The sequence below is a fragment of the Brassica rapa genome, chromosome A03 (assembly GCF_000309985.2).
Source record: "Brassica rapa cultivar Chiifu-401-42 chromosome A03, CAAS_Brap_v3.01, whole genome shotgun sequence".
Lineage (NCBI taxonomy): Eukaryota > Viridiplantae > Streptophyta > Magnoliopsida > Brassicales > Brassicaceae > Brassica > Brassica rapa.
Window position 1 is genome coordinate 28,648,143 of NC_024797.2, and position 26,208 is coordinate 28,674,350.

Here is a 26,208-nt window from a genome sequence, read left to right on the forward strand (position 1 = left end):
TCTGAAATAATCCAGTCAAATGCAAAACTAACCTCTGACGACTGAAATGTAAGTCGTCTAGCTTTTTTGGAGTTTTTTTTAACCAAACAATAGTAGACGACTTAACTTTCAGTCGTCCGAAATAACAGATTTCAAAGTCAATTGCAAAAATAACCTCTGCATTGACCAGACGACATATAGTTTAGTCGTCTAGACAACTTAGATTGAAGTCGTCCGCGTCTTCTCCACTAGTTTTTAAGTCTTCTACGTTAGTTTTTGAATAACTTGTATTTTTAAGAGTGATAAGTAACTTCAAGATATGTAAAACTCATATTTACAAAATATGTTCTCTCCCTTAGTTTTACTAAATTTGACTAAGTTTTTCAATGCAAACTTATAAAAAATATGATATGCTTTGACTAGTTACTATTGTTTGTTTTCATCTCTTACCAACATTCTTGTTTATTAAGATGAGAAAAAGGCCATTGGAGTTTATTATTGCATATGAGAGATCCAAAGATAAGAAAAAGACTACTGAAGTCTATTATTTCATTGATTTGTAAATGTGTAAACACATTGTTAGCACATTTAATACATCTTGGAAAACATTATTACTGATTTTACAAAAAATTCACAACTAAAAGAGTATACATGCAATTCATAAAAAATACCACAAACAAAACTATTATAGATCATTCATCTACAAAGACAAGCTTGGATTCCACTTGAGTAGACAAGACCAGACAACTTTTAAGAAGTCCAGACGACTTCTAAGAAGTCCAGACGACTTCTAAGAAGTCCTGACGACTTCCAGGATGTTCAGACGACTTTACCAGAAGACTTTTAGGAAGTGCGGACGACTTCCAGACGACTTTACAGGAAGTCCAGACGACTTTTAGGAAGTCCAGACGACTTCCAGACGACTTCCAGATGACTTCCAGACGACTAACAAGTAAGTCGTCCCAGAAGTCTTCCAGATCTGAAAAACCTGCATATTAAATCCAGATCTGAAAAACCTGCATATTCAAAAACGTTCAAATGGCTTAAAAACAGAAAAAATGAGTGGAAGATTAGATAAATCTACCTTTACAGAACACACAAAAATACATATCTAAAAATAATAGATCTACCTTTAAATTAGTGGAAGATGAGTACCAAATAATTAAAAACCTGCAAAAAAAAAAATAGATTAGTAACAAAGACATGAGACAAAATTGAAAAATTCATATAAAGTTTGGTGTTTTCAAGTCAAAGAGATTAGAGTGGGTTTGGAGAGTTTTAGTTTGGGAAAAAAGTAAGAACTTTATACAACAAGAAGTTACCAAATGAAGAAAAATCAGACATAAGAACTTACCAAAACGCTCAGAAAAATCCAGACGACTTCCTGGAAGTCCAGACGACTTCCTGGAAGTCCAGACGACTTCCTGGAAGTCCAGACGACTTCCTGGAAGTCCAGACGACTTCCTGGAAGTCCAGACGACTTTGTCAGAAGACTTCCAAGAAGTCCAGACGACTTCCAGACGACTAACAGGTAAGTCGTCCTAGAAGTCTTCCAGATCTGAAAAACCTGCACATCAAATCCAGATCTGAAAAACCTGCATATTCAAAAACGTTCAAATGACTTAAAAATAGAGAAAATGAGTGGAAGATTAGATAAATCTACATTTATAGAACACACAAAAATACATATCTAAAATTAATAGATCTACCTCTAAATTAGTGGAAGATGAGTACCATTTGATTGAAAACCTGCAAAAGAGATAGATTAGTAAGAAATACATGAGACAAAACTGAAAAATTCATATAAAGTTTGGTGTTTTCAAGTCAAAGAGATTAGAGAGAGGTTGGAGAGTTTTAGAATGATGAACATTACATTTTTGTTGCAGCCATTTGAGAGGAGGAGAGAGAATGTGTAAATTTTTCTTTATATAGGGAGACAAAAAATCCAATTAGATTAAATATTTTTGACTCAGACGACTTCCTGGACGACTTACATTTCAGTCGTCTGGTGAAGAAATTAAAACAGACGACTTACATGTAAGTCGTCCAGAAGAGTTTAATATTTTTAGCGGGAAATTAAATATTTTTAGCGGGAAACTAAAATAGAAGACTTTCCAGACGACTTACAAGTAAGTCGTCTGGACGACTGAAATATACGTCGTCCGGGTAAATTATTCAACAGACGACTGAAATATAAGTCGTCCACACCCTAAACATAACCCCTAAACTTAATTATCTAATTAAACACTTCATAAAACCAAATCAAACTTGAAAAGTGTTTACTATACACAGAAATAAACACATATAGGTGAAAACTAATTTTTGAAAAAAACATTTTAGTTTTCCAAAATCTAACCCTAACAATACATACAATACTACAACATATGTTTGACAAACTCCTAAACCAAAGTATTTCATGATTCACTACTTCCACTCATATATCTTCAAAACAAATCAATTTTATCATATCTTAATTTATATCAGTTAAAACTGTTTATAATTACTTGATTTTTATTTTTTACGCATCAAAATATTTTTTACAAGATTTATAAATTATTTTTAAAATAAACTGGTACCAGACGACTTACACTTCAGTCGTCCAGACGACTTCCAACATCTCAGACGACTCAGACGATTTACTGGGGCTATATTCGTAAAAATGGCTTCTGTTTTTTTGTTTGGTCACAAGGGGCTGAGCTGTAATTTCACTAGGCTTTTAGGTTAGTTTTGCATTTGATTCAATTTTGGGTATAGGTTTGGAATTAAAATCAAGTTGTGGGTTAGTTTTGGCAAAAACCCCATTAAAAAAACTCTTGTGAGAGTGTGTGACATGATTTTTTCATATGAGAAACTTTTAAAAAGTTGAGTGATTCTTTGGGCACTTGCTTAAATTTCATTGGTTTATATAATTTTTTTTATTTTTCAATTTAATTATTTAATTAAACAACTTAAAAATATTGTTATTATATTGATAGAATATAATAGTTATTGAATATCTACTTGGGGTATGCCTTTAGAATTTCAAGAAGCACCGCTTTTGATGGGTCCTTTCTTAATTTCTTAATAAATTTGAATATTTTTTTTTAGTTTCTTTCATTTTGAATGGCGATGATATTTGACCTTTTCTCATTTTTAAAAGTTCTGACAATTATCCCAAAAACAAATTTGTGGACAAGAGATGTTAAGATAAGATTATTAATAACTGTCATTTTTTCCATTTATAATTTTTTGACATTTTAAAAATCTTTTTCTTTTTTTTTGACATCAATTGGATTGACAAGGTGTTATTTATAACCAGTCCTACAATTTTAAAATCTTATTGAGAGCATGTAGTTGCTCAAAAAAAAAAAAAAAGAGAGCAGATGGGTTTCTATATTTAAAACAAAAAAAGTCTCAATCACTTCCTTTCCTTTTATGTAGAGCCTATTATATATGTATATTTTAATTTATCTTATAAGCCATCTTAAAAGTAAACTGATTGGGTTTCAGGCTTTTAGTATTGCGTGTAGAGTTTTGTTTAGAAGAATATTTAGACAACCAATCATAAACTTAGAAGAATAAATCCAAAAACACATAAACAACTTGGGAATCTAAACTCTCATTTGGACCCCATTCACTATCTTCTCTCTTAGATTCAGAGAGGAAAGAGATAGATATCGAATATGGTTCACACAATCCTCGCTGATCCTCTTCTAGGAATCAACCAAGAAACGGTCGCAGAGAGTAAGAAACACAGAAACAATCTGAGGCTTGCTCTTCCTCTGCTTCTTCTGACTCTAGTCTCAATCTCAGGTCTGTTTCCTTTCCTTTAATAAAACAGGAACCATTACATGACCTGATACAACAAACGCCATTCACTTTTGCAAGAACGTTAAGTCTTTTGTTCTCTGTCTGTAGGTTATTGCTTTAGTGACAACATAACAGTTTGGTTGGCGAGAGAAGCTACCAACCGTCACAGCCATGCAACCAGAAGTGACGCGGTTGAGTCAGAGAACGGTGTTGTCGCGGCAGACGACGGCAGGTGCTCGGATATTGGTGTCTCCGTTCTCAGAAGAGGTGGACATGCAGTTGACGCCGCCGTGGCTACTTCCTTATGCGTCGGTGTTGTTAATCCCATGTCTAGCGGAATTGGCGGTGGAGCCTTCTTGATAGTTAGCTCCATGGAAGATTCCAAAGCTGAGGCGTTTGACATGAGAGAAACCGCTCCATTAGCTGCTTCTAAGGTTAAAGTCTCTTCTTGATCTAGTTTTCAAACTTAGTTCATGGTCGGGTCTGAGATTCAAGAAGTTTGAAACAATTACTAAACAAATATTTTTTTTTATTCATCTAAGTAAGCAGAATGATATAATACATATTAATCATTAATAGGAGAATGTTTCATTTCGCTATGCTCAGAACCGGCTTTGAGTATAATATGTTTAGCTTTTGAACTGACGATGCAGGACATGTATAAGAGCGATGAGGACGCGAAGTTCATCGGCGCGTTGTCAATGGGAGTCCCAGGAGAGATAGCTGGACTCTACGAGGCCTGGAAACGGTATGGCCGTCTTCCATGGAAGCCGCTTTTCGAGCCAGCTATTGAGCTGGCGCGAGGCGGCTTCGTGGTGGCTCCGTATCTCGGACGAGCCATATCGAAACACTCTTCGATGATACTCAAAGACCCGGGTTTGCGTAATGTCTTCTCAAGAAACGGACAGGTTTTGAACCCAGGTGAGACTTGCTATAACCCGGAACTAGCTCGGAGTCTAGAGATGATCTCCGAGCTAGGACCGGTAGCGTTTTACAACGGGACAGTAGGCGAAAACTTCGTCAATGATGTGAAAAAGGCCGGAGGGATCATAACTATGGATGACTTGAGAAGTTACAAAGTCAGAGTAACCAATGCAATGGCTTCGGATGTTATGGGTTACAAGATATACGGAATGCCACCACCGTCTAGCGGAACGGTTGGTTTCTCGATGGTTATGAACATCTTGGACAGCTTCTCTGAGCTATACACTGGTTCAGGTACTGATCTTGGTCTGCACCGTTTGATAGAAGCAATGAAACACATGTTCGCAGCTCGGATGGATCTTGGAGACCCTGAGTTTGTCAACATAACAAACGCTATGAAGCAGATGCTATCAAAGCCTCGTGCGGAAAGTATAAGAGAGAGGATCTTGGACAACACAACGTTCCCTCCTGAGTACTATTTGAACCGGTGGAGCCAGCTTAGAGACCAAGGGACGAGTCATTTCTCCATTGTGGATTCGGACAGAAACGCTGTGTCTATGACAACAACCGTGAACTTTGTTTTTGGTGCTGGAGTTCTGTCTCCTTCCACGGGGATTGTGCTTAACAACGAGATGGGTGACTTCTCTGTACCGACGGAGAACACTCCTGACGATCTCCCTCCTGCTCCTACAAACTTCATTGAACCAAACAAAAGACCATTGTCTTCCATGACACCTCTCGTTATCACCAAGGTGAATTGTTTTGTTCTTATTATCTCTAACTCACTAACTCACAGTCAATGAAAACTCACGGTTGTGTTCTGTTTTGAAGGACGGTGAGTTGGTGGCGACGCTTGGAGGAAGTGGAGGAATGAAGATAATCCCGGCGGTGATTCAAGTCTTCCTTAACTGCTTTGTGTTGAAGATGAAACCTTTGGAAGCTGTAGAGAGTGCAAGAGTTTATCATAAGGTGACAAAAACTACATATCATTTACTAACATTCAGATCAAATTACTAATCATTGTTTCTACTTATTGTTGCAGTTAATACCGAACGTTGTTCAATACGAGAACTTCACGGCGATTAACGGTGATCACATAGGAGTTACTAAAAATAGCAAGATGTTTTTAGCAGAGAGGGGACATGAGCTTGAGGAGGTATCAGGTGGAGCTATTGTTCAACTTATTGTGCAGAGTTTCGAGGAAGGAGAAGATAAAGAGAATATTATTGAACTTGGAAGGAAGCTTGGTAAAGACTCTACCAAGAGATTGAAACCATTCAAGGGATTGCTCACTGCGGTTAGTGACCCTCGTAAAGATGGTAAGCCAGCTGCGGTTTGATTTGTACTAATAGTTTCCTCATATTTAAGTATCATTTTCTATCATTTAAAAATTTAATAAACGATGTATATAAAACTTTATTATTACTAAACTGTAAACTACAGTTTGGTAAAAGCAAAATCAAGCCTGAAGTTGTTACATTATTCTCACATTGTGTTTTCAGACAAATGTTTGTGAGCGTTGAGCCTCTTCTACAGCTGTATCAAACCCAAACGATCTATCTATAATCTGTACATGAGAAAGATACAAACGTTTGTCTGAAAACACACATAAGAAGCTTATTAACTGGATAAAGATTACACATTTCTAAACCGGATAAGCTATTGATTCAGTTACGTAGGGGAAAAGTAACGAACTTGGAAAGAAAGTTAACGATCACTTACTTAACAACAGAGTAAGCAGCGTTGTCTTGTAATGGATTTGGATATGTCTGAAACCATCACATTGACACAAATAAAAAACGGTAACTTTAAACCAAACATCTCATAAAGTTTCATGCCCTTTTTTTTCCCGCGTTGCAGAGTTCTTCGCATTATCGTATCAAAGAACAGAGGAAAAAAACAGAGTGTGACCGTACAGGAGGGTTTGGGATGTAATCAGTTCAGAGAAATGAGGAACGTCTTCAAGAACATAACCGGTGGGACCGGTAACGTTCTTCCGGCCAGTGTTCAGGGCAGAAGTTGACATCACCAATCTTGTCGGAGACCCACATGTCTGACTACCGGAGAGAGAAGCAATCAAGCGGAGACCCGTGTCGAAGCTCAATGATCGATATTTTCTACTGAGTCTATGGATTAAAGACCCAAATTGGTGATGATCGGTTTCAGAGGCGGTACTCCGGTTTGAGGGTGACCGGAATCTATACGAATCTATTTATTTGTGGTCGAATCATATGTGTTTAACTGACAATATATTAAACAATACTGACAAACGGCTTTTTAATAATTATAATAAAATGCAATAAACAAGACCTCAATGACACTGATTTTTTTTTTTTCCCTCAAACGAGACAACTTTAATATTGAGAATTTTAAGAGCAAAAGAATGTTGTTGGGCCTTCTTAATGCAATTGTTCGGCCCACAGAACCTTGCATATGTTCTAAATTGCCAATAGACGACTAAGCTCTTAAGCCCATCCATTTTTCTGAACTAACCATAATTTGCCTCTCCCGATATTTGTTTAACTTATGTAAATTTCATAGGTTATATCCTTTTTACTAACTTATGTAACTTCGTTTTAGTGCCAATTGTTTAATGAGTTTACGTCTGGTTTAGTTTTCAATAGTGTACTTTCACATCATCACATGAAATATTTATGGTAGATTATACTAGAAAACTATAAATTATATTTTAAGCTTTTTCTATCAAGTCTTACTCCTTAATCTTTTTGTTTTTGTTGTTTTTGTTGTTTTTGTTGTTGTTGTTGTTGTTGTTAGGGTGAATTAGCCAAATGACCAAATTTGAGAAGGAAATTAAGTGCATACCATTGATTTTGACATAATAAAGCCCATAACAATTATGTCAACTTCTATCCGGTAATGCCCTTTTTTTGTTCAAGTTGTCAGTAATAGAGAGAGAAACTGATGACATCAACAATTTGACACCCCACAATTAATTATCACACGTAATTCAATCAACACCACACTTTTGTTTAACACATAAATATACATCTAATTTTTCTATACCATATTACTAAAAATAATATGATTCAAAATCCACTCACACCTAGTAAATACTAAACTTTAATCCAAACCTCAACTCCAAAATAATAAACCCTAAACTTTAAACATCACCCTTCCATCTAAATACTAAACCCTAAACCCTAATTACTGAACCCTAAACCCAAATATAAACCTTAAACCCAATTATCAAAATCTGAAAATAGTATATAATATTATATAATATTAAACTAAATCCAAACAAAACTCCTCAATGCTAAACTCAAACCTAACTTTTGAATACTAAACCCAAAAATGCTATCACTAAACCCAAATCTAAACTCCCACCTTCCAAATACTAAACTCTAAATCCTAATCACTAAACTCTAAACCCAAGTATAGACTATAAACCCAAATAGAATGGAACAAAATACATAGTATAGTATAAATTGGTAAGCAAGAAAAAACACTTTTTTTTAATCGTCAAATAGAACATACATAATACGGTCACTAAACCCAAACATCAACCCCCACCTTCCAAATACTAAACCCTAAATCTTAATCATTAAACCTAAACCCAAGTATAAACTCTAAACCCAAATAGTATAGAAGAAAATAAATAGTATAGCACATATAGTTGTAAACAAGAAATTGATAAATAATGAATTTATCAAACAATCGATGGTACAATAATACAACAACCGTAGCATACTATTTAGTTTGGTACTTGCGAATTGTACAAAAATATAAGAATCGTACTATACTATAATTTTCTTTCACTACATATAGTATAGTCGACGAGTTCATCTTCTTCACATCTTCCTCTTTTTACAGACATGGTGATACACACATTCACTAGTCCAGAGTAATTATTCTTCATCATACCATATCAATACAGCATACTATAACAATTTAAATAACAATGAAAAAAATCAAGATGAACAACATTGAAAAAAACTAAAAAAAAAAAAATTGTGATGTCACCTCGTTGTTGTCTACGGTGTCATCTTCTTCTCCAAACTCAATTCCACAAGCCCAAAATCTATATTATTTCTTAATCTAGTGGTTTGTGTTCGTATGTATAAAAAAAACAGAGATTGGAGGAGAAGAGGAAGAAGAAGAGAAAGAGCTGTGAAAGAATGATAACCACAATTTATTAAATTATTTATTTAATATTTCTTTTGATAAATAACTCTCAGCAGGTCACACAGGTTGAATTGAAGGGTAATATAGCATTATTACATAAAATACATGTACTGTAGATGAAAGTTAGGGGTTTTAGTTATGTAATGAATTATAATTTGTTTGAAGGTTATACAGCCAAATTTCCCTTAATATCCAATTCAACCTGAAAAAGTACAACTAATTGAGTCGGAACCGTTCTCAAAGAACGTACGAATCAAGAAGAGCAAAACTTCTCATTTTTAAGGTGTAGTATTCCCTCTAAATTTAAAGTTCAGCTAAATAATACAATAAAACTGTGGTCCTGTGGACACTAATATTTGTATGTATAAGTCAAGAAACCTATCTTCATCCAGTATCTAATGTCATACCATATATCTAATATTTTAAAACAAAAGAAACTTGAAATAAATAAAAGATTACGTCGAGGAATATTGTTTCTTGTTTTCCATTTTTTTTTTCAAGTTTTGACTCATTTATTTGGTTGCTTTTTCTATTTTTAATAATGCTGATAATTTTTTTGTAATAATACATCACACCAGTGTTCTACGAATTTCGATGTGTTTGCAAAAAAATCATAACCTAAATTGTTTTTCTGTTTAAATCTTCATTTAGCATCCAAAAAGTTAGAACTGATGATTCAGAACTTCATGATACGAAATGGGATCAAAACGAAGCTAAAAACTTCTGTAAGTTTTACATTTACTCTAAAAAGTTATAGAGAATTACATAAAATAAAAATTATGACAAAATATATGATAATCCAGACAAAGAGGCAATCATTAGCATCTATATGTTTTATTCAGGACATATCTTTGGCCCCTCCATGATTTCATTCTTTGACTCCCAACATTTAAAAAAAAAAAATCTTTAGTTAACAATATGTATAACATAACTATGATGTGTATTCTCTATACACATATATATATATATAGGATTTTTTTCCTCTTTTTCCTTTGGTGGTGTTTTACCGTTGGGATTGAGATGATCTTTTGTGTATTCTTAACTCAAATCTCTTAACGATAAAGTTACAATCCTTGAGAAATCGAAATGCTTTTAGCTTAATATATATTCTATTTGTTTCACAATAGATGATGTTATTCCTTAGAGTATGATTAACCCGAAGTTCTTAAGATGGTCCTTATTTAAGAACCGGTTCTTAAAGTCCTTTAAGAATCGGTTCTTTAAGAGTCGGTTCTTAAAGTCCTTTAAGAACCGGTTCTTATCTTTTTTAGTTAAAAGTTAAGAAACAGTTTCTTAACTTCTGCTAAGAACCCCACTCTAAAAACCCCGGATTAATCATGATTTTAGTGCACAAAGATTAAGAAATTTATTTTTTTTCTAAAAAATAATTTTAAAAATATTATTTAATAATTATTTAAACAATTACAGAAATGACTACAACATTTAATTGGCTACACAGTTTAAAAAATAACATAAAAATATCAAAACATCGACGAGTTTGAAGATCTAAAACTACAATCCAATTCAGATGTATCGTTTGTGGAGCCTACATTATTCTTAATTCATACATCATAAAGAGCCGTCTCAGGTTATTGACATGACACTTTCTAGACCAACAGTCAGGTTTTTAAAAACTCTTTAAAATACAGCGTCACAGGAACTCAAGAACGATAATGACTTTTCTGCGACGAATGATTTTCGTTTATTCATAAAATTCCGTTGTTCGTTTATATAATTATATTTTCGTTACGGACAGAAACTTTTTTTGTATTCTATCTTACGTTTATGATCTCAGCATGAAGCTTATTCGCAAAGTTTAAGGGTACGGTACACGTTTCTTTTACCCTTGTATCCTATTTATTCGCTTGGTTTCTTGGTTTAGCTTTGACCGTATATATATAGATATATATATATATATATCTATAGAAATTGATGAAAAACCATAGAAGATTGATTTATGCGATAGAACTTTATAATCATTACAGTCAAGGTACTCGAGATCAATGAAGAAAAAAAAACATATATTCATAATTCATCTAGAGTATTATGAAATGGTATGTTAGAGAACGCGTACAATAAATATGTTTCAAGAACAAATACTTCTTTCATCAAGAAAAGGAACAGGCACTGCTTTAAAGTTTAAACTAATACGCGTAATATTTTCAGGGTTATACTTCATTAAACATTTGATAGGAAAAGGAAATTATTGTCTGATTTGAAACATATGTAAGAAGAATATAATTGTCATGATTTCGTAATTCATGCTAACGTAAACGGAACTACAAGGACACCATATATAATAATATAAAACAAATCAAATTAAACTACAACACGAATATAATAAGAAAAGTAAGGGATGGTGTGGTCCATATGATGGGTACACTGCTCAAATTGCCTTACTTATCAAGCAATCTCTTAATTCCTTTATCTCTGCAGAAATTGAAATAAAATAAAATAAAACCAAATTTGAATAACAAAAGAATAATGATCACTTCCTCCAGCTCGATGCCCATGTGACCTATCTTCCTCTTCTCGTCTTTTTTTCGTCGTCTTTCTTTTCTTTTTTTTTGGGTTTTTATTTGATAAACATCTCTTCTTCTTCTTCTTCTTCTTCTTCTTTTATTTTGTTTATTAATTCTCTTTTGTTCTTAACCTTCCGCAAATTCAAAACTACAACATTATTTCCTTGACTAGAAGTTACTATAGATTTAGAAGGTGGATATTGGGACGGAACGTAGGGTGCAGTAATGCTAAAAAACGTAGAGTGAAGTAACTATAGTTGCCAACAAATGGTATTTTATATGTATAAACCATATAAAATTAACATAAGATTTTCTCGTACATAATCCATGTACTTAATTTACTTAAATTATTTATTAACATATAGAGTATACACACACATATACAACATAGACACTGCCACACTGCCACACACACACACACACACACACATATATATATAGTACTGGACTACATAATTATCATTTGAAATTTCATCATTTACAAAGGGTTAAGTTAACAGTGGTGAATCTCAAATTTCTTTCCGAACATAAAACTCACAATCAATCATAAAGATAACATAATAATTTTGATAACTTAATTATATATATATATATATATAAATCCATACCACAATACAACATAAAAGTCACAAAATTTAGATTTATAGGAATATGCACTGTGTACAGTCACATTTACAGACACGTATACATTATTTACATAAACATAAGTAATTATAATTTCGAAGTGTTGTATGCTTTTGTAGATATAACAAGAACCGCTTCAAAGACTCATATCGGCTTCTTGAACCAGCAAAGGCGAAATAAAAGGTGGGTCAGTGAATGGGTTTCAGAGCCACCTTTTCCTTTTTCTCGCTTACTTCTTCAGTTAAAGTTTGAGATAAACACACATTTATATATAGACAACATTAATATATTAATTCCCTAAAATATCTCTCGTATGTTTTTATTAATTTATACCCTTCACATCCGAACTCGTACTTTCTTCTTCTCCCCATTTACTTCTTCGTTTCTTAACTCTCTCTCTACTCTTTGCTATCTTTCTCTCTCTCTCTTTCATGGTTTGCAGATCATATTCTGCTAGACCAAGTTTGTTCCTTTTAGCATAATTTGAGGGTTAATTCCCCATAAATTCTTACTTTGTCTTGTTCATGTGTCGGTTTAGGTTTTCAAGAAAAACCCTCTTTTGTCTTGTCTCCTCAAAATCAGTGGTTTATTCTCCATAATAAAAGAGGGTTTTATTCAAATCCTGTCTCTCTCTTTCTCTATATATTCTTTTACCTCTCGAAAATGATCAGAAGAGCTTTCTTATTATCTCTTCACCTACACACATACGCATAAGAGAAAGTTTGTCAAAGGAACTAGGGATTAAGATGAGCAAGAGTAATCATGCTGGTTCGGTGACGGGTTCTGATATAATAGATGCAAAAATCGAACAACATCAACTTTGTGGATCCAAGAAGTGTCCCAGCTGCGGCCACAAGCTCGAGGGGAAACCAGTAAGTAATATTCCTTTTTTCTTATATTTTAATTAACTTAGAAATAAATTGTTTCTACCTTCCTTTCTCAATTGTAAATATTTTTTAAGAGAAAAAGGAAAAGAATCAAATGAAGAGCATCAAGAATGATGCTCGCTGTTGTATTCTCTTGCTTACAGAAATTCAAAATCCAAATTTAAAGCGTCTATATACGAGTCTTTATATGTATAGTTGTATATACACCTATATATACTCTCTTGGTCTTTTTCTTTATTCTAAATTAAGTTTTCTCTTTTATTCTTTCTAGCAGGATTGGGTTGGTTTACCCGCAGGAGTGAAATTTGACCCAACAGATCAGGAATTGATGGAACATTTAGAGGCAAAAGTCTTAGTTAAAGACATTAAATCTCACCCTCTCATTGACGAATTCATCCCCACCATTGAAGGAGAAGACGGCATTTGCTACACTCACCCCGAGAAACTTCCCGGTACATAAACACCTCCATGCAGTACTCCATACATCACAACGTTATATACTTTTTTTTTTTTATAAAGCACGTTATAATATATGTTCTTTAATACAACATTGGGTCACACCAAATTTTGAATACATTTTAGTTTCTTTGTTGGGACTCACCAATGTTTTAACCTTCTATATTTTGATCACACATATACATCTATAAATACTTCATATTTTCCCCCAAGCATTCCAAATTTATTTCCTTTTATTATAATATATGATTGTTTGATACGACTATATAGAGAATTGGGTCATACCAAAGTTTGAATCCTTTTAATTTGGGTCACACAAGAAACATATAAACTAACAAAAGATATTTTTTTATTTTAAATTTTTGGTAGGAGTGACTAGAGATGGTTTAAGCAGACACTTCTTTCATAGACCATCAAAGGCGTATACAACGGGAACAAGAAAGAGAAGGAAGATTCAAACGGAATGTGACAATAATATGCAAGGAAGCGGTAGCTCCGGTGAGACGAGGTGGCATAAGACCGGTAAGACAAGACCGGTTATGGTAAACGGTAAGCAAAAAGGTTGTAAGAAGATATTGGTTTTGTATACCAATTTTGGTAAGAATCGAAAACCGGAGAAAACCAATTGGGTAATGCATCAATATCATCTGGGGACACATGAGGAAGAGAAAGAAGGAGAGCTTGTTGTGTCGAAGATCTTTTATCAGACTCAACCTAGGCAATGTAATTGGTCGTCTACGTCAAGCTTGAACGCTATAGGCGGTGGAGGCGGTGAAGTGAATAGCGGTGGAGGCGGCGGAGAGTATCATATGAGGAAAGATAGTGGAAATACTAGTGGTGGGAGTTGTTCTTCGTCTAGAGAGATTCTGAATGTCAATCATCCAAACCAATCTGATGAAGTAGGTGGCGTTATGGCTGTACCGGCTGCCGCTACGACGGTTCCGCCTGGTCTCCCGAGTTATGCAATGGATCAACTTAGCTTTGTTCCTTTCATGAAGAGCTTCGATGAGGTATGCACCGAATTTTGTTTTACTTCATTAGAACTTTTCGTTTGATAAAATAATATTAAATATGATACATACAATACAAAGTGAATCTAATATCAACAAAAAGTATATTAAAAACTAAATTGGTAAACATTATAATGTAATTTTTTAAAAGTTCCGTATAGAGAATCTTCGTTTTATTCCATGTGTTTAGTATTTTATTTTGAATTCAGTTTTGATTCTCTATTAATGGGATTAATGAAAGGAAAAGTTAATGTTTTAAGAATATGTTAGGGTTACTATTTGCTTGCATTGCAAGGAAACAGTACTCTTCAAATCTATATTATTAAAGTTGAAGTACACATTGGGATTGTTTGACAATATGGATAGTAGTTAAAAAAATAATGTTGTTTGGAAACATGGATAGCTACTAATGGGTTTATGCTACTAAAAAAATTGGAAGTCCATTACATTATATTAAAAAGTAATGAGTCTATGTTACTTGATATATATATTCAAATCAAAATAATAATTTAAAATTTATTTATATCAAAATTTCATTCAAAAATATACATATATTCAAAATTTCATTTTTACTAACATATTTTTCAATAACTATTATAAAAATGTTTTCAATATATATAATAAAAATACAATACAAAGCCCAATTTCAAACACCAACTTAAATTGTGGTTTTTATATTTCACATTAAATTTTAAAATATAATATATTTGATTATTTATATGATTGTACGTATAAAATATTATTAATTATAAGAAAACTTATTTGATGGTACGTATAAAATACGATTAATTATATGATAACACAAATTTTGTAACCTATGATGACACATATAGGATATATATATAATAGTGATTAGCGATGGACGTTCGGGTTCGTTTTCAGGTCTTTTTGGAATTTCATGTTCAGTTCAAATCTTTCAGGATTTGGTTCGGATTTGGATAACCAATTTAAATAGGTTTGGTTTAAATATTTGGATAGAGAATTAATAATTATTTAAGTATTTTTGGAGTTTTGAGTATTTTTAACTATTTAAGATATTTACGTTTAATTATTTGTATATATTTTCAAGCATTTATGCGAACTTAAAAGTATCATATATATTCTGGATGTTTTTATATATATTAAATCTAAAAATAATTAATATATATAAGTATATGAATCTATTTTGGATACACAAAATACTTCTGTTCGGATCGGAATAGGTTTCACTTCTTCAAATACTAAATTTTTGAATAATTCGTATATTTAATCAATTCCGTTTCGGATTTAGTACTACTTATTCGGATTGGAATCGGTTCGATTCTTCGAATTCGAGTTTTTTGTCCAACCTTAAATAGTGACATAAAAAGAAAATAGCATCATATTCTTTAAAAAAAATACACCCGCACGGGCGTGCGGGTCAGAATCTAGTTAGTTATTATAATATTTACAAAAGGACTTAATATTATGTATTTACAAAAATGTTTAAAAGAAAATCATTTTACCTGTAATAATAATGACTGGTTAGTGAAAATCAAATTTTAACTAACAATGTGACCTAACGTTTTACCCGACGTGATAAAATCAGAAAACAATGTTTAAACTGCAAGTCTGCAGCGGTCCAAATAAATAATGGAATGATTCTAAGACCGGTCCAGCTGATGTACCAGTTATTATTGTTAGCAATTAACTCTAAATAATTTTCAGATGGCGAGGAGGGAAACTCCTCAGACTGGACAAGCTACATGTGAAGATGTTATGGCAGAACAACATCGTTTTCGTCATCATCATCATGCATCACCCTCAGCAACACCAAATCATGGGGCTCATGATCATCACCATCCTCAACATCATCATCAGCAACAACAACGGCATCATGCATTCAACATAAGCCAGCCTACACATCCAATATCAACCATCATTTCTCCATCCACGTCGCTTCACCATGCCTCCATTAATATCCTTGACGATAATCCTTATCATGTTCATAGAATCTTGCTCCCTAATGAAAATTTCCAGGTACGGTAATTATTCTTTTGTATCTCTCTTTTTAACATTTTAGAAAATTCCATTTATATTTATTATTTATGTGTGTTCACACCCTCCATAATAATTCATTGATTTAAGTGAAAGTTACAGTTTCATGAAAATTACCAAGTTAGCTGGAATATCACTATAGAATCAAAATGAAATTACTTTATGTTACTACTGGTTTAGGAGTGATGCCCCCTATCAATTTATTATGAGGATTGTAAAAGTAAGATAATTATTTATAAATAGAATTACTTATTTAGATGTTTTTATTGTGTTCTTTCACACTCACATATATATGCATGTGTGTGTAATTTTATTAAGTAGTAGAAAGCGGTTCTTGCACATGTTAGGTTTTGAAGATACTTGCATGCATGTGACTTAACAATGATGGGACTACATAAGCATGCAAGTTGGGTTCTACCAGAATCGATTATGACAAATAAAGTATGTATAAGATAATGATCTAGAAAAGAAAATTAAAATGCAATGTCTAATATATAAGTATGCTTGATTTAGTCTTCTTAAGACGTGTCTAACTACTATCCATTATCCAAAGGCCAACAAAAGGTAAGTCACTTTTTAGTGTCAGCCAAACTAAAAACAAGTAGGAAACAAATGTGGTATTTGGTAATGAAGAGACAAGATGATTAATTTTAATGTTCTATGATAATTTTCTTATTTTCTCAAATAATATTTTTCCTGAAATGACTTTTGACTTTTTGACTGAACAAGATCCAACAACAACATCAAGAAGGAGAAGAAGAACATAATGATGGGAAGATGGGAGCAAGGTCAGCTTCTGGACTGGAAGAACTCATAATGGGCTGCACTTCTTCTACCACTCATCATGATGTAAAAGATGTAAGTAATTAATCCCTTTTTGACTCTTAATTTCATAGGAAACACCTCTTTTTTTTACCATCATGAGTATAAAGCAAAACAAGTATATACATAATACATATATATATATATATATATATTAATTAGTATATTAGATATATAATTTTGTAACTTTAGTATAAATGTCATGCATAATGTAAGATGTTGTAGTCATCATACAAGTGAAAATGACTAAAATCGATAGTAAATAAATGTTTTCGTATTGAGAGTAGTCTTGCATTCTCGGTTGAAATGTAGGTTCCGTAAAGATGAAAAACAAATATTTAAAATAATAAATATCTTAACAAACAGTAATTGGTCGAAGAATCTATATCACATTTGAATAAAAATGGAGAATCCTTATAAAAAAAATCTTTTCATTTATTTATATTTCTTTCTAAGTACTGCGTAGGAAGTATATTTAAGACTACATATATTCTTTTTTTTTAGTTTATTCTTTACTTAATTGGAAAGAGTTAATACCGAGTAAAATAAACAAAACCAGAAAAGAAAAAGAAAGAGAGGTGTTTTTGCTTTTGTCATAGTTTGCTTTTTTGTAACCTATAAATTATTACTCAATAGAAAATTTGCAGATTCTTTTCTTCTCCTTTTTAAACATTTTAAACTAATTACGAAGGCAATGATGGTATATTTATACATATGTGAATATATATAAATATTATAATGTCTTTTTTCATGCGCGTACCTCGCGAAACAAGTTCGGTAATATGCATTAGTAGATTTCATTGTGTGTTCTTGTGGGGGACAGCATGTCTGCATTCCCTTTTTTTAAATCCGTCTTATATAATGGAATGTCCTTATTTACATATACAAGTATTTACAAATTGTAAATATAGGCCTGTAATTCATTAAAAAATAAGTAGTCATACTATATGCCTAGCTAGTTGTGAAATGCTAGCTTGGTAGACTTGGTTTAATATTTATTGATCTGATTCCGGTTCAGGTCTATTTGGTTTAGAAAGAAAATCAAAGTGAGTTAGTTCAGTTTGGTTTAAGTCGGTCAAACTAATCCAATTTGTTTCCAACTAAACCAAATGAGATGAACTTAGTTCACATATGGATGCTGACACTAACCTACTTATATATTTATTTATTGATAATATGTATGTATGTATGTATATATTGAGAAACAATTTTGATTGGTGCAGGGATCATCATCAATGGGGAACCAACAAGAAGCAGAATGGTTGAAGTACTCAACGTTTTGGCCAGCCCCTGGCTCTTCTGACAATCAAGATCATCATGGGTAATTGTGCATTTTTCCAATCTGATGATCATGACCCACATCACAAAAGGTTGTTACCATCAATATCTATCGTGATGGTCATGTCGTCATCAACTTCATGACATCTCCATATCTATCGATCTTGGACAACCAAGTTATATAATGCATGATTTTTACATGGTGAAGCGGTTTTAAACAGCACCAAAAATCATATGTTTTTGTTTGTTATATATTCAAGAGGATTTTGATATAAAAAGAATTTTAAAAGGGGAGGAAAAAAAAGAAACCAAAGTAATAAAAAGCATGAGAAAAGCTGTTATATTCCAAAGAGAAGAGGAAAAAGCAAAGAAAATTGCATGAAAATCATCAATAGTGCCATATAAAATTAGAGATCAAGTATGTCCATTATATATTTATTTTAAAATTCGTTTCTTCTGTTATTTGAATTTCTTCTATTGTCTTTTTCTTTGTTTTATTATTTAGGATGAACTTAATAGTTTATTGTATTTTTTGTTTAATATACATATGCTGGTAAATAAAATTAATTACTTGTTACTAGGTTCCCTATATACTTCTTATGAGTTATTTTCTTCTTTTTTTCTTGGTTTTAATATCAAGATTTTACAGCATTCAAAAGAGATATAACTTATTCTACCAATAACAAAAGGAATCTAAAACCGAAAAGGAAGATAAAGATTATCAGACAAATGAGAAATTACAAGATGAAAAATTACAAGCTAAGTAAAATTCAAGGAGAAAATGAGAGCCCTGACCCGTTACTGAGTAAGACACAAGTTGATTTCCTATGGAACGATCAATGACTTGTTGGATTGCGTTTGGCGAAGAGGGGGCCGTCGTGAAAACTTTTAATAAGGTCTAACTAAAAAGGTTAATAGGAGAAGTTATTGCAAAGTCTAACAGTGGAAGAATAACGGATATATTTTTCTAAGATATAGTTAATTATATGTCGAAAATTAATATAAAGTTCATAAATTTCTAAAAATAGTACATTTTGTTTTAGTGAATTGTTGGTTTGAAGCAAGAGAGGGGGGGAGCTACACTAAGTGAACTAAAATATTGGCTCCCGTTTTGAAGATTTGAATTGTGGAATAATGGAATCTATACCTAGAGAGTAAGAAGTAATGTTATCTTACAAAAGCACTTGGCTATGTTTATGTTTGGTCTCTTTTATCTTTAATTTTGTCCATATAAATATATATGTAAATTTACATTGCAACCTTCTTGGATGCTTTGTTCTATTTACATATATTCCATATTCCACTCATGTTCTAGCATATTATCAAATGACCCCTTTAACGGCCTAACTCATCCTTGGATAATATACATTGTAATTTTTCATCGTTATCACAAGTTCAAATGTTTTTATTTGGTTGCTTACTCCATTAATACAAAAATACAAACAGAGTTTGACAGAATTGTCTACTGTATTAGATTTTACAAAGAAATCAACCAACGTATATAATTTTATCAGTCGCAAGATTTTCTAGTTAGTTTCTCCAAGTTTATGTTGTGTTCATGGGATATTGGGAGAGCAAAAAGCAAAATCAACATGGGGAGATATTGATGAGACTTGTCCATCTTTTGGCATGGTAAGATTCTTAAATTGGAATAAAGGAATAACCAGACAATATTTACCTTTATTTCTTCTTCTTTTTAACTCTTTTTGTTAACGAAGTATATACCTTTATTTCTTTCAATTGTTTTTTCTTTATTATAATATATTTTCTCTTTCGACAACTGGAATCCATTTTTTTCATTTTATATTTTGAACTCCTACTATATTCCACAAAAACTTTTTACGTACCAGTATTCAATTTAATATAATTTTAATACTTCTCTATGCATAATTTTATATATTTAAGAAGCAAATTGCAGCTGTGTCCGTATCTGCACCAGAAGATTTGAATCAGTTTATCATCCTTTTTATGTTTGTTCGTCTATGCGGACTCCGTGCATGGTTAAATGATCATTTTTCTGTTTGCTACTTTTTCACTTACTATTAGTAAATGAATAAACGTAGCCATAAAAAAATGGGTATGAATATGAATATCTAACTTGTAATTTAATTTATTTCATATAATGTTTTCTTAGATGAGTGCAAACGTAGTTAAGACGTTAAAAATTATAATGAAAACAACTGATATTTAATAGATCACAAACTCATGTGTCTCACAAAACATTTAAATACATAATACATAGTATATATACATTGGAAAGGATAATATCAGTTTACCGTACCAATACTTGAATCTTATCGCCGATGCCTCCATGGAGACCCATTGTTAGGGCTGAGATTCCAGAATCCTACAGAGAACTGAAAACAACCATTAGCCTCATTATCAAGAAACCAAGACGAAGTCAATGCCAAACTCTATCGGACGCACCTCTTGTCGTGTATTAAAAGAAGACATTCTGCTACACAATTTGATCATAACGGTTCATACTAAACCGACAACCATATATCAACACAAGTTTTGTCATTAATTGTATATTGAAAAGAGACACATCCGGCACTCCACAATATAATTATACGGTGCCATAACTAAAGGATCGAGATGTAAACAAATCTACACATGACATCACCATGTGAGACTTCACACGCACCCCTCTTCTCCCGGATCCAAGCATGTATTCCTAATTGTCCCTCCCCCATGGCTAACCAACCATTAGGCTTCCTAGGAGCTGAGCTTCACAATAAACGTAATGGGCCTACTACAGGCCTGATAATCCATTTTGAGTTTAGCATGTGCTTAGCCTACGTAGGCCCTCATGCGTGTTTTCTGCTGGTGAAAATGCGTCAAAATGGTATATGGAACTCTTATATTATACTTTCGAACATGTAAAAATGGTAGAGGAATAGTCTGAATCGGTGTCTTCTTTAAATTAGGTTAGCTTCGGTTGAAAAAAAAAAAGAATGGATATCTATTAGACGAGGGTAATATCAATATACTGTATTTTGTTGTCATGATCAATACCATTGTGTGCTACTCTCTCTGTTTTAAAAAGATAGAATTTTTAGAAAAAAATTATTTCACAAAGATAGATATTTTATGTTTTTTATGAAAAATTGTAAACTTCAAAATAATAATTTATTTTATTAAATTACTATTAGTTAAAAGAGATTAAAAATTACAGAAAATAATACATTTATTACAGTGATTTAATATGTTTTTAATATGTGTGAAAACACTAGAAAATTTATCTTTGAGAAAATATTGTTTTGTAGTGAATGTTTGGAAACCTACATTTTTGTTGTTTAGCTTGCTCAAGCAAATTAATTTATTGGTTCGAATATAAGTTTTTCTCTCAATAATTGCATTGAAAACTATTTGGATTAAATGCAGCCACGCATTAAAAAATATTGTTTGAATAGAGACATTTAAGCATTTGTGTGCCACGCCATGTGATGCATTAAAAATTTATCACACTCAAAAAAAATATCTGTCCCACAAGTCAGCAACACTAGATTCACAGTCACAAGCTTTGCCTTTTCTATTTATATCCTCATCAAGATCCTGTTCATTTTTTTTTCTCATTTATGAGAACATTCTTGGTTACTTCTGTTTAAAATATTCGCAATTAATTAGAACATGTGGAATTTAAACCATATAATAATATTTTCAAAGAAGAGAATAAAAAGAAGTTCAAATTGACAAAATTGTTATTAGACTTATTTTGTATGGCTGTAAATTTCCAAATTGCATTCATTACGAACTGTTCTTGGGTCTCAACTAATGGACGACAAAGACTAGTTTCGTGCAAAATTACACTGATCAATGCAATCCAATCAAATGACAGTTGTAAGAAGTCTCTTTCAACCATGTGATCTTAATATTCAACACTAAAATGCATATAACTCACTGGAATCAATAAAAATAGTGGAACAAAATGCAAAAGAAGATGAACCCGTGATATGAGTAATGCAATCATAAGTTGAAAACAAACAGTAAACTCAAAGGCAAATATGACAAAACGACACAACGAACAAATCAAAACTCTGTTTGATTATCTTGTCCACATTTTTTCCACATATCATCAATGCTTCTTCAACCACATTCACTCTGTAGCATAACCTCACTCTCTCTCTCACACACACATTCACATAAACCTTACTAATCACTATTCATTCTCTTTCCTTAAGTGTCAACTCATAAAAAACCACAAAAACCTAACATTCTTTCAGCTTCTTGGTAAAAAAAAAATGACAAAGAAGAAGAAAGACGACGACTTTAAGCTCCTCTGTTTGATCTTGTTTCTAACTAGTTCGATTCAGACAGATGCTTCCTTTGGTGTAGGAGGCGGCGTTGGGGTCGGAATAGGCGGTGGTGTTGTCGGCGGCGGTGGAGTTTGGATTGGCGGCGGTAACGGGAACACCGTTCCAACAACAGCTCCAAACAGCGCGGTTTACAATGCTCTTCAAGCTTGGAAAGCCGCCATTACAGATGATCCTTCCGGTGTTCTGAAGACATGGGTTGGTTCAGATGTTTGTTCTTACAAAGGGGTTTTCTGCTCTGGTCAGTCTATAACCGCCATAGATCTTAACCATGCAAATCTCAAAGGCGTCCTCGTGAAAGACCTCGCTTACATCTCCGACCTCAACATTCTTCATCTCAACAGTAACAGATTCTACGGCCAAGTCCCAGAGTCCTTCAAAGACTTGGACTCTCTCCAGGAGCTTGATCTCAGCAACAACAGACTCTCAGGTCCTTTCCCTTTAGTCACAATCTACATACCAAACCTGGTTTACCTCGACCTCCGGTTTAATAGCTTCTCAGGGTTCCTCCCTGAAGCTCTCTTCAACAAGAGACTAGACGCTATCTTCCTCAACAACAACCAATTCGAAGGAGAGATCCCCGGGAACCTCGGAAACTCTCCTGCTTCTGTGATCAATCTCGCTAATAATAAGTTCTCCGGCGAGATTCCGACGAGTTTCGGCCTCACCGGTTCGAGAGTGAGAGAGGTTCTGCTGTTGAATAACCAGTTAACCGGATGCATACCGGAATCTGTAGGAATGTTCTCGGAGATTGAAGTCTTTGACGTGAGCCACAACTCCTTGATGGGTCATGTCCCCGACACGATCTCATGCCTGTCGGAGATTGAAATTTTGAATCTTGCTCACAACAGATTCTCCGGGGAGGTTCCTGACTTGGTCTGCTCGTTGAGGAGCCTGATAAACCTCACGGTTTCGTTCAATTTCTTCTCCGGGATTAGCTCCGAGTGCTCAAGAGTTAGCTTCGGGTTTGACTTCGCCGGGAACTGTATCCCCGGGAGAAACTCGCAGCGGCCGGAGCCTGATTGCTCTGGTTACTCCGGCGGCGCGATGAGCTGCTACAGGACGCCGTTGCAGCCTCTGGCTTGCGCTGCGATAAGCATCGGACTCAAAGAGAAGTTCAGTCGCTACACTTCGTCTAATCCATGAGTGTTAGTTTAAAGTTAGAAACCGTTGTATGTTTAGTTAAAGTTAGAAGCTTTTTGATTGTACCGTTGAAGTTGTTGATCACCCTCTTGTATTGGTGATTAGTGCATTAATCAAGGTTAAATAAATCATACATGAGTTGTTGTTGTTACTCAGTACATGAATGAGAACACTAATGATCATCAAGGAATGTAGTACATTGGGTTTGGGACTTTGAAAGAACGATCAGCCACGGCGAAGCCGAGAAGATCGCTCCATTGATCGCCGGTGTTGCCACGGATCTTGAAGCCTTCCCCGATCAACTTCGACCGCTGCTCGGACTTGTAGTTCGTAGCTGACTTCCCTTGATCTTCAGGACCTCTGCATTTTATAACCAACAAGCAATACTGCATTCTGTTAAAGGCCAAAGAAGAAAAGAACATAGCGTTTTGGTGTAACTAGCTTTACCTCAAGAGGAGCCTTTCCCAACCGGAGTAACCGGCGTCTCGGAGATTAGTCTCGGTGACACTTCTTTGGTGCTCGTCTCGACCAGTTAGGAGAACGATGGTGAAACCGAGTTTCTTGAGAGCATTGTACAGTCTCAAGCTCGCTTCAAAAGCTGGAGCTGTTCCTTCTACCACCCACTCGTTGAAGCTATTAGACTCAAACGGTTCAGACCTAAACCAATCCAAAACAATTCAATCAGTACGCCAAAACCGGTACAATAACAACAGAACCGGATAACCGGATTTACAAATCTAGTAAAACCGGTTCAAATGCGTAGACCATTCCAACAGATTCGGTTTGATGATATGATCAACCAGAAAAGAACTCAAATCGAACCGGAATCTTAAACAGAAAACCGAATCTAAATGCGGAGACCATATACGCTAACAGATTCCAGTTTGATATTATGATCAACAATCATCGGGACCGTTGATTTAAAACAGATTAATATCTAACGGCCAATAATAAAGAGATCGTACCCGTAACCATGAGCCTTGTAGTAGTCTAAATTCGTGAGGAGCGTCTCGTCGATATCGAAGATCCAGACGTCCTTGCCGTCGCCGGAAACCTGAACCGTTTTCGCGAAGGCGAGCGCGTAATCGGCGATGACGCCGTAATCGGATGCGTACTGGTCTCCGTTGAGATAACCGGCGACGGAATCAACGCACACGGAGGGGATCACATCCCAGGTGCCGGCGTTGTTGGTCTCCGCGGCCAACCTCCAGCTCTCGCAGTAAGTATCCGCGGCGGAGGAGCGAGATCCGTCGCTTCCCGGGAGCTTGATGAAGGAGGTGCGGAGAGAGGTTGCGTGATTTGGTAAGAAGGTGAATAGAGTGAGGACGATGAAGGATATCGGAAGGCCACGAGGAGACGCCATTGGAGAGATTGAGAGAGAGAGAGAGATTCTTTCGTTCAAAGAAAAAAAAAAGAGATTCTCCAAAATGGTTGGTTATTGGATTAAATATAGACTATAGTATAGTTTGTTTTTTTTTCCAACTAATTTTATTAGTAACGTGGAAGTCTAGTTTGATTACGAGTTCATTAATGTTTCTACACCAGGAGGTTTAGGTTCAAACCTCAGAAGACGCAAATTATGTAGATCATGAAGAAAAGAGTTACAAGAGGTCTTCAGCATGGTGCAAGAACGTATTATCGAACATGGATCTCATAGAGCGGCTCGGAACGATGGAATCAGACGTGCATTCTCATATGATGGTAGAATTGTCGGCTTTAGAATTGTCTATGTAATATTTGTTGTAATAGCATAATTAATCAGACGTTAATTCTTTTTTTCAGTTAGTACTCTCTTTTCTTGAAATCGTTTCATTAGCTTAATGACTATATATATAATATAGTTTTGATTTAGAATTATGTGTTTTTTTTCTCACCTAGTTTTGCTAAATGATTTGATCGATAATTTGATATATAATATTGTTGCTTTTTTATTTTATTTTTGTCACCTAGTTGCTAAATGACATTTGTTCGATACATAATATAGTTTGATATTGTATTTCTTTTTCTTCACCTAGTTTCTGATGAAAACCTTCCGCAAAGTCGACACTCTAAATTGGTAAAAGGAATAAACCTTGCTGCTATGAAACCGTAAAGCTTCAAAAACAGGGAATGTGGAGTGATTGGTCGCACGAATGATGCAGAAGTCCTTCGATATCCAACTCAATGCCCTAGGATATGACACACCTAGACAACAATGAGAATGATTCTCTGGATATGACGCACCAGGACGAATCAGTTTGATCTCTTGGATATGACGCACCAAGACGGATCGAAAAGATCAATGGATATTACACACCAT

General features: G+C 33.9%; 4 protein-coding genes and 1 long non-coding RNA gene across 6 annotated transcripts; 4 read left to right on the forward strand and 1 right to left on the reverse strand.

The window, feature by feature from the left end:
* Window positions 1-3,497: 3,497 nt before the first annotated feature.
* LOC103861882 (glutathione hydrolase 3) lies at window positions 3,498-6,208 on the forward strand. Its single transcript, XM_033286816.1, has 5 exons — window positions 3,498-3,771; window positions 3,877-4,202; window positions 4,422-5,444; window positions 5,524-5,661; window positions 5,735-6,208. Exons 1-5 carry the CDS (start codon window positions 3,642-3,644, stop codon window positions 6,029-6,031), a joined length of 1,914 nt encoding a protein of 637 aa, XP_033142707.1. The 5' UTR covers window positions 3,498-3,641; the 3' UTR covers window positions 6,032-6,208.
* Window positions 6,209-6,445: 237 nt separating this feature from the next.
* Window positions 6,446-19,037, forward strand: LOC103861883 (NAC domain-containing protein 75). Of its 2 annotated transcripts, none has more exons than XM_009139592.3 (6): window positions 6,446-12,853; window positions 13,140-13,320; window positions 13,694-14,334; window positions 16,021-16,332; window positions 17,080-17,208; window positions 18,396-19,037. In XM_009139592.3, exons 1-6 carry the CDS (start codon window positions 12,728-12,730, stop codon window positions 18,495-18,497), a joined length of 1,491 nt encoding a protein of 496 aa, XP_009137840.1. In that variant the 5' UTR covers window positions 6,446-12,727; the 3' UTR covers window positions 18,498-19,037. The 2 variants fall into 2 exon arrangements, with proteins under 2 accessions (XP_009137840.1, XP_009137841.1); XM_009139593.3 differs by having other exon boundaries at window positions 13,143-13,320.
* Window positions 19,038-22,387: 3,350 nt separating this feature from the next.
* LOC103861885 (leucine-rich repeat extensin-like protein 4) lies at window positions 22,388-24,060 on the forward strand. The gene has a single exon (XM_009139595.3). The coding sequence runs from the start codon at window positions 22,695-22,697 to the stop codon at window positions 23,910-23,912; it is 1,218 nt and encodes a 405-aa protein (XP_009137843.1). The 5' UTR covers window positions 22,388-22,694; the 3' UTR covers window positions 23,913-24,060.
* Window positions 23,978-25,367, reverse strand: LOC103861884 (acid phosphatase 1). The gene is made up of 3 exons (XM_009139594.3): window positions 24,875-25,367; window positions 24,357-24,566; window positions 23,978-24,269 (listed from the first exon to the last, which is right to left on the reverse strand). Exons 1-3 carry the CDS (start codon window positions 25,270-25,272, stop codon window positions 24,092-24,094), a joined length of 786 nt encoding a protein of 261 aa, XP_009137842.1. The 5' UTR covers window positions 25,273-25,367; the 3' UTR covers window positions 23,978-24,091.
* LOC108871373 lies at window positions 25,182-25,763 on the forward strand. The gene is made up of 2 exons (XR_001958104.2): window positions 25,182-25,339; window positions 25,455-25,763. It is a non-coding gene; the product is annotated as an uncharacterized LOC108871373 (long non-coding RNA).
* The last annotated feature ends 445 nt before the right edge of the window (window positions 25,764-26,208 follow it).